This window comes from Petromyzon marinus, chromosome 42 (assembly GCF_048934315.1).
Source record: "Petromyzon marinus isolate PM22_M1 ecotype Great Lakes invasive population chromosome 42, UKy_Petmar_22M1.pri1.0, whole genome shotgun sequence".
Lineage (NCBI taxonomy): Eukaryota > Metazoa > Chordata > Hyperoartia > Petromyzontiformes > Petromyzontidae > Petromyzon > Petromyzon marinus.
The window spans coordinates 13,087,924-13,099,753 of NC_133708.1; the positions used below are offsets into that span (position 1 = coordinate 13,087,924).

The 11,830-nt window shown below is 52.1% G+C and overlaps 1 protein-coding gene across 4 annotated transcripts in view; it reads left to right on the forward strand.

The window, feature by feature from the left end:
* The window catches only part of SLC2A13 (solute carrier family 2 member 13), a 47,671-nt gene that overhangs the window by 26,344 nt on the left and 9,497 nt on the right, over positions 1–11,830 (forward strand). For all 4 annotated transcript variants that reach the window (XM_032969619.2, XM_076073547.1, XM_076073548.1 and 1 more), the window contains exons 6-11: positions 66–171; positions 6,969–7,132; positions 8,104–8,224; positions 8,794–8,919; positions 10,544–10,665; positions 11,372–11,524. In XM_032969619.2, the coding sequence (XP_032825510.2) occupies positions 66–171; positions 6,969–7,132; positions 8,104–8,224; positions 8,794–8,919; positions 10,544–10,665; positions 11,372–11,524 (792 nt within the window). The remainder of the gene's footprint in view (positions 1–65; positions 172–6,968; positions 7,133–8,103; positions 8,225–8,793; positions 8,920–10,543; positions 10,666–11,371; positions 11,525–11,830) is intronic.

Here is an 11,830-nt window from a genome sequence, read left to right on the forward strand (position 1 = left end):
CTTGACCTTGCCTCTCCATGTGCCCCGTGCCCTGTGTGTGTGTGTGTGCGCGCGCGTGCTCGAAGGCTGGGTGCTGTGGAAGATGATAAAGCACCCTCCTACGCGGCGAGCACTCATCGTTGGCTGCGGTTTGCAGATGTTCCAGCAGCTAGCCGGCATCAACACAGTGATGTACGCACGCACCAACACATGCACGCCCGCGCATACACACGCAGACAAAGATTCTCCCCCGTATAGCCTTAATGGACTGTTGGAGCAAGTGCTGTTAGGCCGGTACGGCGCACAAGGGCGTGGGTGGCCAGCACCACGCCCGGCCGCCTTCATCTCCATAGTGGCGATGTTTACACACCACACCAGGTACTCATTTGAGGCTGAGTCGACCTGACAGAGGCCTAGGACCGGTTCAAATATTCGGCACCGTTATTGATTGTGAGTGAGAATCGACCTCGGGTCACCGGGTTTGTAGCGCAGTGCGCTAACTGCTGTGCCACCACCCCCCACACACACAAAAAGACAAAGATCCCCCGTATAGCCTTAGGGCAAGTGCTGTTAGCGAGCACCTACGAAGGCCAGCACGGCACACGAGGGGGTGGGTGGCCAGTACCACACACACACACATCCACTCTTACACACACACACACCTGCACATAAAAGAAACCCACACACACCTGCGCACGCACACGCACCCAGAGCACATGGTAAACACACATGCACGCAAAGACCCCACCGCATAGCCGACATAGGCTGTAGGTGCTGTTAGCGCTTTTAGTGAGCACCTACGAAGGCCAGTACAGCGCACCAAGGAGGTGGGGGAGGTCGGCACCGCGCGCTTGCCACCGTTGTCCCCCCAGTGCTGGTGTTTAAACGCTGCGCCAGGTACCCATTTGAGGCCGAGGTCGACCTCGCGGAGACCCAACGTTAGTTGAGATGTTCGCCACCGCTGCTGGGAATCTTTAAGTCGGGCCGCCAGGTTCGCAGCGCACTGTGCTCATCACTGCGCAATGACGGCATCTCTGACTCGCACGGTTTGGCTACGTACGTTGCGACCAGAGGTTCCACATGCGTACAAACGCACAGACACACGCACATTGACGCACGTGAGCCGTCGCTCGGCGAGACCAGCGGACATTACGGATGACAGATAATGATTAGCCGTCACGGTCCTTGCAGACATTGTAACAGTTATGTGTCATTTTAAATATATACCGTGAACGTATACTCATAATGACAGAGATCCCTCAATGCAGCCTTCGAGATTGCATGGGTAAGTGCTGTTCGCGATCACCTATTCACCAGAGGGGTGGTCGTGTACCCGGCACTGTGCCTGGCCACCTTTGTCTTCCCCATGCTGCTGTTTATAAGCCATGTAGAGTACTCATTTAATGCCGATCCGACCTAGGGGTGATCCTGTCCTGAAACTCAATCACCATTTGTCGCACATCTACACAAAGACACATGTGCGCACACACACACACACGTAAGTACACTGCATCGTGCATACATAGAAAGACAGACACATATACACGCACATGTGCAATAACAACAGCCTCCATTCACCACTAAGTGACGGTGACATCACTTAGTGGCCAGGCTAGGTGTGCTTTTAGGCCATTTTGAAGTGTGAAAGCTAGTTAGCAGGAAGTCACAGGACAGACCCAGGTGGCACCTCCGATTAGCACGGTTGGCTACGCACGGTGAGCAAGAAGTTCAATATACATACATGGGTTGACTGACTGAGATCACTGGCAGATGCATCACCTGTGCTCCTGGCTGTGCCAGCTTGTGCCTCTATTTTGGCACATTCAATCGCACTCAAAGACAAAGATGTGGGACTTGAGCTGTATCCCCATCTTTGGGAATTACTCCCCCAGCCCAAGCCCCGCCCCCATACCCACCCTGCCCTCCCCCCCCCACCCTCCTCAGCTATATAAACCCGTGTCAGAGACAACTCTTTGACATATCTCAGCAACTGTCTTCGCTGTGTTTGTCCACACATGATGACGGACGCTTGTGTTGCGCCCAAAACGTCGTGATTTAATTTAGTTCTTTTCATTTTTATTTTATTGATTTTTTTACCCACGTGACTTTACCGAAAAAAACAAACAGTATAAAGAGCCTTTAACAGACTGTTGGGGCAAGTGCTGTTAGCGAGCGCCTATGAAGGCCGGAACGGCGGAAGAGGGTCTGGGTGGCCAGCACCACGCCCGGTCGCCTTTGTCTCCCCAGTGGAAATGTCATTTGAGGCTGAGTCGACCGAGAAGAGGCCCAGGACAGGTTCAGACAATCGTCACTGGTGTTGGCCGTGAGCGGGAGTCGAACTCGGGTCACGGGGTTCGGAGCACAGCGCGAGAACCGCTGCACTACCGCTCCCCACATTCACGCACGCGAACATTAAATTACACTCGTATGTAAATAGATATATAGTCACGAGTGTGGTTCTTATTAAAATACAATTCACGATTGAGATTCTTTATTGCTATTGAATTATGCATAACCGTGAAATGTTGGCCGAATCGAAGGATGTTTCAGAGTCGCTACCTTGGCCCTTATTTTAAATACAGACTACCTTAACATTTTATGCACGCACACATGCACATCGACTCATGCGCACGTGCGCACACACACAGGTGCATGCGCACACTTTCACACAACTCGACAATCGCCGTTCACTAAGTGGCGGTGCCGTCACCACGGCACTTGTGCCAGGCTAGGTGCACCCTGAGGCCACGTGAAGTGTTCAATTCTTGCTTGCAGGAGGCTACGGGATAGACCCAGGTGCCCATGGGTGGACGGACACGCGCGCGCACACACACGCACACGCAAACATGCGCGGTGCCAAATTTATTCATAACATCGGCCGTGTGGCATGCAGATGCAAGAAAAACTTTTAATATTTTATTGCCACCTTGGAAAAAGATCACGAAAGTTCAGGTATGAATGTTTTAGCTGTGGGGGAAGTGGCTCGTTTGATGGGGGGCAGGAGCTGCCTTTGAAATCGGAGTTCATTAGCCGAGCAAGCGGCAAAAAGACACTCGTGCCCATAGGCCCGGGCAATTTTACTAATTTACAGCTCCTTGACAATCTGTTGCCGGATCAAGGCCTCCCAATGCCCTGTTGGTGAGCTGGGTTGTTTGATCATATTTTCCCACACTGGTCAGCGTGAGCTTAGGTTGAACGATACGCCCAGGTTAGTATTCCAAGGTCACTCGCCACTCGTGTTTGTTGACAGTGGCTGGGAATTGAACTCGGGTCGCCAGGTTCACAGCGCGGTGCACCATCCACGATGCGTCGCCACTGCCGCGGTCACCTTGGCAACTGTTATTTCCCATATTATTTTTCTTCCGTCGATTCCATCCCGATTATGCAATTGGCAGAATGTCCATTTGGACATCTTCCAACAAGCAGCGCACCACCATGTGTTAGAAAAGCGTCCCTGGAAAAAGATGCCACAGACCTACTTCTGATTCCACTTGAGTGGACCTCTTTATCCACACTGGAGGCACAGCTATTAATGGCCTGCAAAGAGTTGTGGTCACTTGTTACTCAAACTCGAATATTAAATGCACGGAACTGGAATTTGGCCAAATGAAGTAATAACCCAAATGTGATCTCAAACAGTATTACATTAACACGCGTCTGGGATAGAGTTCGCTACTCGAGAAACTAGTTTCATCACACTTGTCTGAAACCTGGGTTTTTACCCACGGATCTCAGCAGTGGATGATTAGCACCGTTGGCTACGTGCATTGCGAAAGAAGTTCAACACATATATACAACTAGTTCATAAGGCCTGTCTTCGCGGGCAAAAGTTTTCAATAAATATAATTAACCTGATATTATGTTTTACAATTTTTATCTACAATCAGACACTCAAAACTATTCAAAAATGTTTCACTTATGTTTAAAGACGTACCCACTGGAAACCGCTCGGTTTAAAGATTCCGTTCTTTTTTATTAGAAAGAACAAACATATAAACTTAAAAACTTTACCGTTTTCGAATTATTCAGATTTGAACATTATTAAATGCGGATTTTTTTCTTTCAAAACCGCTTGAATCCGAAATATCTCAAACAATAAAAGTAGAACCAATGGTTCTCGCTTTAATTTTGTTTGCCATTTAATGCTCCATCAAACAAAAAAACGCAACATTTTTATTTTGAATGGTTTCTGAATCACGCACGCAAACATGTTCATGGGGCACTTAAAATCGAGATTTGGGGGCCTTAAAATGAAAAATCTAGGATGTTCAGATGTTTCCTGTTCTTTGTGTCCTAAAAGCTACCTATGTATCATATTTCAGCTTTCTACCTTGTCGGGAAGTACTGTAAGATTTGCTCTGGATTCCTCTAAATAAAACTTATCATTGTGACCGATATAGAGAGACTGGCCTAACATCCCTCCATGATCACAGAATCATTCACCAGGCTTTGCTTATTAGAAATGTCCTTAGTTCCAATTCGGCAGAGTATTTGTTGGATCTGTTGACGCCAGACCTAACCTGAGGAGCTCATCGTGGTTTTTGTTGAATGTTCTTCGGTACAAAACAGGTTTTGGTAATCGGGCATTCTCAGTGACCGCCCCTAGTCTCTGGAACAATATCACCACAAAAACTTAATTCGCAGTCACCACATTCACTTAATCACCTTAACATCAACTTCTTTCAAGTGCATTACTGCCAATCTGCCACTGCTGAAGCAAGTAGATGATATGCAAATATTTTCTTATTATGTATATGAGTCCTGTTCTGTTGTAATGTGTGCAATGTCTTGGTGATTGTTATGGTTACTAGTGTTACCTCGAATTTATTGTTTGCACAGGAAAATGTTTTACCAAAGGCGTTTCTATTCCTCGTTTTGCAATATTTGATCGAATATTCTTCCTCACTCTAGATGCACTATTTTGCAATATGTTTCTCTAATCTTAATGTTCAGTTTAGTTAAGTATTTAATTCATAATTAAGTAATATATTGTAAGAATAAAAATTGTTGACTTTTTTCATTGCTGTATTTATTGTATTTATGATTTTTAAGCGACCTGTTGCAAGCGTCGTGTTTTTAACGTTACAGTTTTTCTGTTTCGTTGATGAAACCCGATTCAGGAGCTTCTTAGCTCACAGGGAAATTCTAAATAAAGTGTTCAAATGAACGAGACATACAGATTTAAGGTCTGTATTTACTGTATATAGATGATCTCACCCCTCAGCCACATAGCTTCCTGACAAAGGTTCTGGGGTATTTTAAATTCCAGCTGTCTGCAGGTGGGGAGCAAGGCGCAGAGATCTCATGAATCCAGAGTGCATGATAGCTGCCGTTTTGAAGTCGGGTGTTTGAAGGCAGACGTGTGTTTTCTTGTGGGGAGCATGCTACTTTCGTTTGTGACTTCTCTTGCAGCAGACGCAGCATTTGATTGGTTTTTTTTCAGGGTTCACCTTTCTTTCATTCTAGAACTCATCGCCAGGAGAGGATGGCAGCAACGTGATTGAACTCTTGTGGGTCAAGTGCGTGACTGTGCATGCGTGCGCGCGTGCATGTGTTCGATCGTGTGCGTCTGCGTGCTTGCATGCGGTGTGCGTGCGTGCCCGCCCATGCGCATGCATGTATGCGTTTGTATGGATGCATGTGTGCACGTGTGATGGCTCACGCCTGTAATCCTGCGCTTGGGAAGGCACGGGTTTATGAATCGCGTAGATCTGGAAAACTCAAGTCCGGTGGGTTTGATGACAATGCAGCTAAATGGGGTTGTTTGAGCATTTCTCCCTTCTTATGCGTGGGGTTTTCTCCAGGTTACCCCGGTTTCCTGCCGTTTTCAACTTTCAACGACAAAATTGGCCAAACATTCCGAAGCAGAACGCTCCGGAAAAAAAAAAACAGCCTCGGAACTCAATACGGAATTCGATGGGTAAACGAATTGCGTCGTCGTCATTTCCGTCGTACTCACCAGAGGTGTGTGTCTGTGCACCATACCCTGGCGCGCGAGCCGATTTGTCGCTCCGGTGCCCTTGGATGAATTGCCGCGGGTTCAGGCTGGCGGTGTGCGCTCGTGCGCGCGTCTCTGCTCCGCGCCTGCCGCCGAACGGAGGTGACGGCGAACACGAGACGAGAAGTAACGTTGACGGTTTATTCCATCGTCTGAAGGGTGCCGATCAAAACACGCTCATGCGTACGTATGTGCGTGTCTGTGTATACGCATGCATGCAAGCACGCGCACTGTGGAGGTGGGTTAGCGAGTTGTGCGAGGAACCCGGCAGAGACCCACGTTCGATTCCCGCTCGCCGCCACCGACTCCGGCGGCGATTATCTGAACCGTTCCTGAACCAGTCCTGTGCCTCCCCTAGGTTAACTCAGCCTAAAATGAGTACCTCGTGTAATGTGTAAATATCGCCACTAGGGAGACAAAGGCGGCCGGGCATGCTGCTGACCACCCATCCCCTCGTGTGGCGTTGCGTCCTTCGTTGGTGCTCGCTCACAGCACTTGCCCCAACAGCCTGTAAATGCTGTACAGGGGATACTTGTCTTTTTGTGCCTGCGCGGTATCACACCTCTGCCTTCCACCCGCCACAGTACAAATGGGATGGTGAAAACAAGAAAAAATAGCATGCTCTTTGAATCGAATCCCAACCCCAAATCGTTGAATATCTCGGCGAAGGTCTATGTATGCACATTGAACTTCTTCCGCACCGTACATAGCCAACCGTGCTAATCGGAGGTGCGGGGTTGTTTGGGGGGTTGCGGTGTGAATCCTAAATTACTCATGCGTGCGTGTGTGTGTGTCCATGCGTGTGTCCATGCGTGTGTGTGTCCATGCGTGTGTGTGTCCATGCGTGTGTGTGTCCATGCGTGTGTGTGTCCATGCGTGTGTGTGTCCATGCGTGTGTGCGCGCGCGCATCTGTCCGTACGCGTGTCTACGTGCCCACGCGTGTGCCTGCGTGTACGTCCGTGCCCCCCGCCCGCCCGCCCGCCCCCACAGGTACTACAGCGCCACCATCCTGCAGATGGCCGGCGTGGCGGACGATTCCACCGCCATCTGGCTCGCGTCCGCCACGGCCTTCACCAACTTCATCTTCTCGGCGCTCGGCGTGTGGCTGGTGGAGCGCGTGGGTCGCAGGCAGCTCAGCCTCATCAGCATGGCAGGTGCCATTGTCCTCACGGGCTCCCCACCCACCCCTCCCTCACCCAACCCCCCCCCCTCCTCCCGGAGGCCGGTTGCACGGCCAGGTTTCCCACCGGACGTTAAATTTGCGACGCGTCGGCTCCGTCGCGTCGGGACGGTTCTCCACGACTGTTGACTCCCAGACTTGCGCGATGGGAAACTTTATTTTCATTTGCGCCGCTTATTCGTTCGCTCTCGGAGAGAGAGGGCGAGAGAGAACCATTCGGAGGTTGCGGGGAGACGCAGGGGAGGCGGGTAGTGGGCCAGATACCAGCGCGGAACTGTTGTCCAAGCTCTGTCGGCCTATGTTGGGATGTTGTTTGGCCACCTCACCTATTAATGTTTATTTTTCACTGTAAAATAAGCAATGGGAGAAATCCGGAGTACTCGGAGAAAACCCACACGTGCGTTGGTGGACGGGGGGGGAGTGAGGGGTGGGGGTAACACTCAATCCTCTTGCAGATTGACGTTAACCCACTTGCTGTACCGCCGTCATACCCTGCAAAGCCAGGAGATGGCGACCTCGATGACGACGGGTGGGGAGGAGGTTTCACGAACGTGTGTGTGTGATCCACCAACCCCAGCTTACACAGTGCTGCATTACAGGCCATGTGCAGTGTAGACACCAGCAATCGGATTTCGGCGATGTAGTGGTTAGCCCGCTGCGCTACGAACCTGGCCACCCGAGTTCGATTCCCGCTCACGGCCACCAACTCCGGTGACGATTATCCGAACCGATTCTGAGCTTCCCCAAGTTCGACTCGGCCTTAAATTAGTACCTGGTGCGGTGTGTAAACATCACCACGAGGGAGATTAAGGCGGCTGGATGCGGTGCCGGCCACCCATCCCATCGTGTGCCTTTCTGGCCTTCATCGGTGCTACTCGCTAACAGCACTTGACCCAACATTCTGTTAAGGCTATACGGGGGATCTTTGTCTTTGTCGTTGCACAGGCACCACGCTGAGCCTCGCCCTCCTGGGCTGCGCCTTCCTCCTCGCGTCCCAGACGTCGCCCCCCGTGATTCTGCACCCCCACGACCCAGCAGTCACCAACTCTTCATGCATGGCGTACAGGTGACAGCATCGCACGTGTGTCTGTTTGCGTGTGTGTGTGGGGAGTGGCGCGTCTAAAACGCAGCAAGTTGGCACCGTAGGGGGCACAGATGGTGCATCTGCCAGTCATCTCAGTCATTCAACCCATGGCACCTGGGTCTGTCCCGTGGCTGTCAGCGAACCTTCGGCACTTCACGTGGCCTCGAAGTGCACCTGGCCTGGCACGGGCACCGTGGTGACGTCACCGCCACTTGGTGGCGAACGGCGGGTGTTGGTATTGGATCGGGGACTGGTAGTGAAGTGGTTGGCGCGCTGCACTATGAACCCAGAACCCCGAGGCCGACCAGTAATAGTGCCGATTATTTGAACCAGACCTGGGCCTCTCTACTAACTTGGATTAAAAATGGTGCGGTGTGTACACATCAGTACTGGGGTGACAAAAGCGGTCGGGCGTGGTGCTGGCCACCTACCCTCCTTCTCGTGTGCTGTTCCGGCCTCAATAGGTGCTCGTTAACAGCACTTGCTCCTAGAGTCTGTTATGGCTGTACAGGGGATCTTTGTCTTTGTGCCCGTGTGTGTGTTGGGCGCAGCGTGTGTGAGACGTGCATGCTGGACCCCTACTGTGGCTTCTGCTTCGGGATGAACGGATCGCACGTGGACAAATCCTCCTGCCTCCCCGCCGACCCCGACAACACGGACCAGGCCACCTGGGGCAGGTGGGAACTCGCTCGCACGAATGTATGTGAGCGCATGTGTCACTGTGTGCGTGCCCATGTGTGTGGGGAGCGGCAGTACAGTGGTGAGCGCACTGCGCTACGGACCCAGAAAACCGAGTATTCAACTCCCACTCACGGCCAACACTGGTGACAATTATCTGAACCGGTCCTGCGCATCCCCTAGGTCGATTCAGCCTCAAATGAGTGCCTGGTGCGGTGTGTAAACATCGCCGCTGGCGAGACAAAGGTGGTCAGGAGTGGTGTTGACCATCCACCCCCTCGTGTGCCGTGCCGGCCTTGATAGGTGCTCCCTAACAGCACTTGCCCCTACAGTCTGTTAAGGCTATACGGGGATCTTTGTCTTTTTGTGTGAGCACGCGTGTGAACGCCTATTTGCATATGAGTGCATGGCCAAGCGGGGGCTAAATGGGTGCAGTAAGGGCTAGAGAAGAGATGGAGCTGATATGGTACAGAAGGATGTGGAGCGGAGTGGACTTGCCGACGACTGGTACCAGCGGTGTCAAGATCGGCCTCTGTGGAGGAGGTTCGTGAAGGACGCTGCAGGGGAGTTTGAGGCAGTCGCCCTCCTACAACAATGGAGGGTAGAGAAGCAACGCTCACAACAATGAGTGTAGCACTGGGCGGATAAAATGCAGAGAGTTGGCACAGTGGGAAGCACAGCTGGTACATCTGCCAATCATAAATCTCAGTCCGTCACTTGTCTATACCTCCTGCCAGCAAGCTTTCGACACTTCACGTGGCCTCAGTGTACTCACCCTGGCCCAGGCACCGTGGTGATCTCACCGCCACTTCGTGGTGAATGGCGTTTGTCGTTGTTGAGCACATGTCTGTGTGTGAGCAAGCGTGTGTGAGCACACGTGTGTCATTGCATGTTTGTGTGAAGGCGGTAGTGCAGCGGTTAGCGCCGCTGCACTACGAACCCGGCGACCCGAGTTCGATTCCCGCTCACAGCCAACACCGGTCACAAATATCTGAACCGGTCTTGGGCCTCCCCTAGGTCGATTCAGCCGCAAATGAGTACTTGGTGAGGTGTGTGAACATCGCCACTGGGGAGACAGAGGCGGTCGGACGTGGTGCTGACCACCCCCTCGTGTGCCGTTCCGGCCTTCATAGGTGCTCTCTAACGGCACTTTCCCCAACAGTCTGTTAAGGCTACACGGGGGATGTATGTCTATATGTGTGTGAAGGCGGCAGTGCAGTGGTTAGCGCACTGCGCGATGAACCCGGCGACCGGAGTTCGATTCCCGCTCTCGGCCACCAACAACCAGTGACGGTTATCTGAACCACTTCTGGGCCTCCCCTAGTTCGACTCGGCCTCAACGACTACTCGTTGCAGTTCTGTTAACATCAGAACTCACCAGACAAAGGTGACGGGGCGTGGTCCCGGCCACAACTGCTCGTGCAGCACATCCGAGTCAGGGTTCAACAGCCCGTCCGTCATCATTATAATCATCACCTCCGCCACGATGGCTCCGGATCGGATGAGGGGCGGCACAATCGAGGCTCTATCCGGGACGGAACGGAACGATAACAGCCGCCGCCAGTCGGAGACGAGGGTCCTTGACGCGATCGTTCCTCTTGGCCGCCGGCGCCGGCCTTGCAGGTGCAGCAGCACGAACGCAACACAGCGGGCGGGCCTCTCCTGGGCCTACAACTACTGCCCCACGCCCTACTCGTGGCTCGCGCTGCTCGGACTCATCCTCTACCTCATGTGCTTTGCCCCCGGTGAGCGTTCGCACCCGATCTTTGAATCCCCTGCTGATTTTGTACGTCTGCCCACTGACAAAGAAATGATCAGTCTATAATTTTAATGGTAGGTTTATTAGAACAGTGAGAGACAGAATAACAACAACAAAATCCACAAAAACGCATGTCAAAAATGTTATAAATTGAATTGCATTTTAACGAGGGAAATAAGTATTTGACCCCTCTGCAAAACATGACTTAGTACTTGGTGGCACTGTATAGTCAACTGTATAGTTGAATAATGTTAAACTATTAATGTTATGCACACTTAGACAATGTGGGACTCTTTTGCGTTTTTGTTCTGCAATATCACAGAGCGTGAGCTGTATTTGTTGTGTTTCCCATGTAAGTGTAAATGTAGTTTTACAGCGTAATTGCTGTTATGGAGTTTGTTTGTTTTTAAAATGTGGAATTGCGGAATGCTTTTATGTTGTCTGCCGGCCGGATCACCCTTTTAAAAAGAGCTTCTTAGCTCTTTGGGCTTTTATCGAGAAAATAAACTTCCGATTATCCCAATCGCTCCATCGCCGTCGCGTCGTCAACGACACGGGGCGGGGGGGCAGGATCCATTCGGAACTCTCGCGGAGCGCCGTGACCCATCCTCGTAAGAAAAAAACACAACGGGCCCCCAGCGTAAGCGGGATAACCGCGGTGCTACCCTGCTCGCTTTGTGTGAGCGCGTTAGGCATGGGCTCCACGCCGTGGACCGTCAACTCGGAGATCTACCCGCTGTGGGCGCGCAGCACGGGCAACTCCATGTCGGCCACCGTCAACTGGGTGTGCAACCTGGCCGTGTCGCTCACCTTCCTGCAGTTGGCGCAGAGCCTCACGTACTACGGTGGGCAACGTGTGCGCACGCGCGCACGCACAATGGCGAGAGATCCTCGGCGTGACCTGTCACGGGCTGCTTGCTCGGGGGGATAGCGCTGTTGGCGAGGCGACTGTTAAGGCCAACACGGCCACACGATAGCGGTAGGGGTGGCCGGCACCACGCCCGGCCCGCCTTTGTTTCCCCAAAACTAAGGTTTGTATGCTCCGCCCGGCACTCGTTTAAGGCCGACTCGGTCTCGGGAAGGCCAAGGAGCAGTTCAGATAATCCCCACTGATGCCGGCCGTGAGCGGCAATCGGAACGCTCCCCATTCG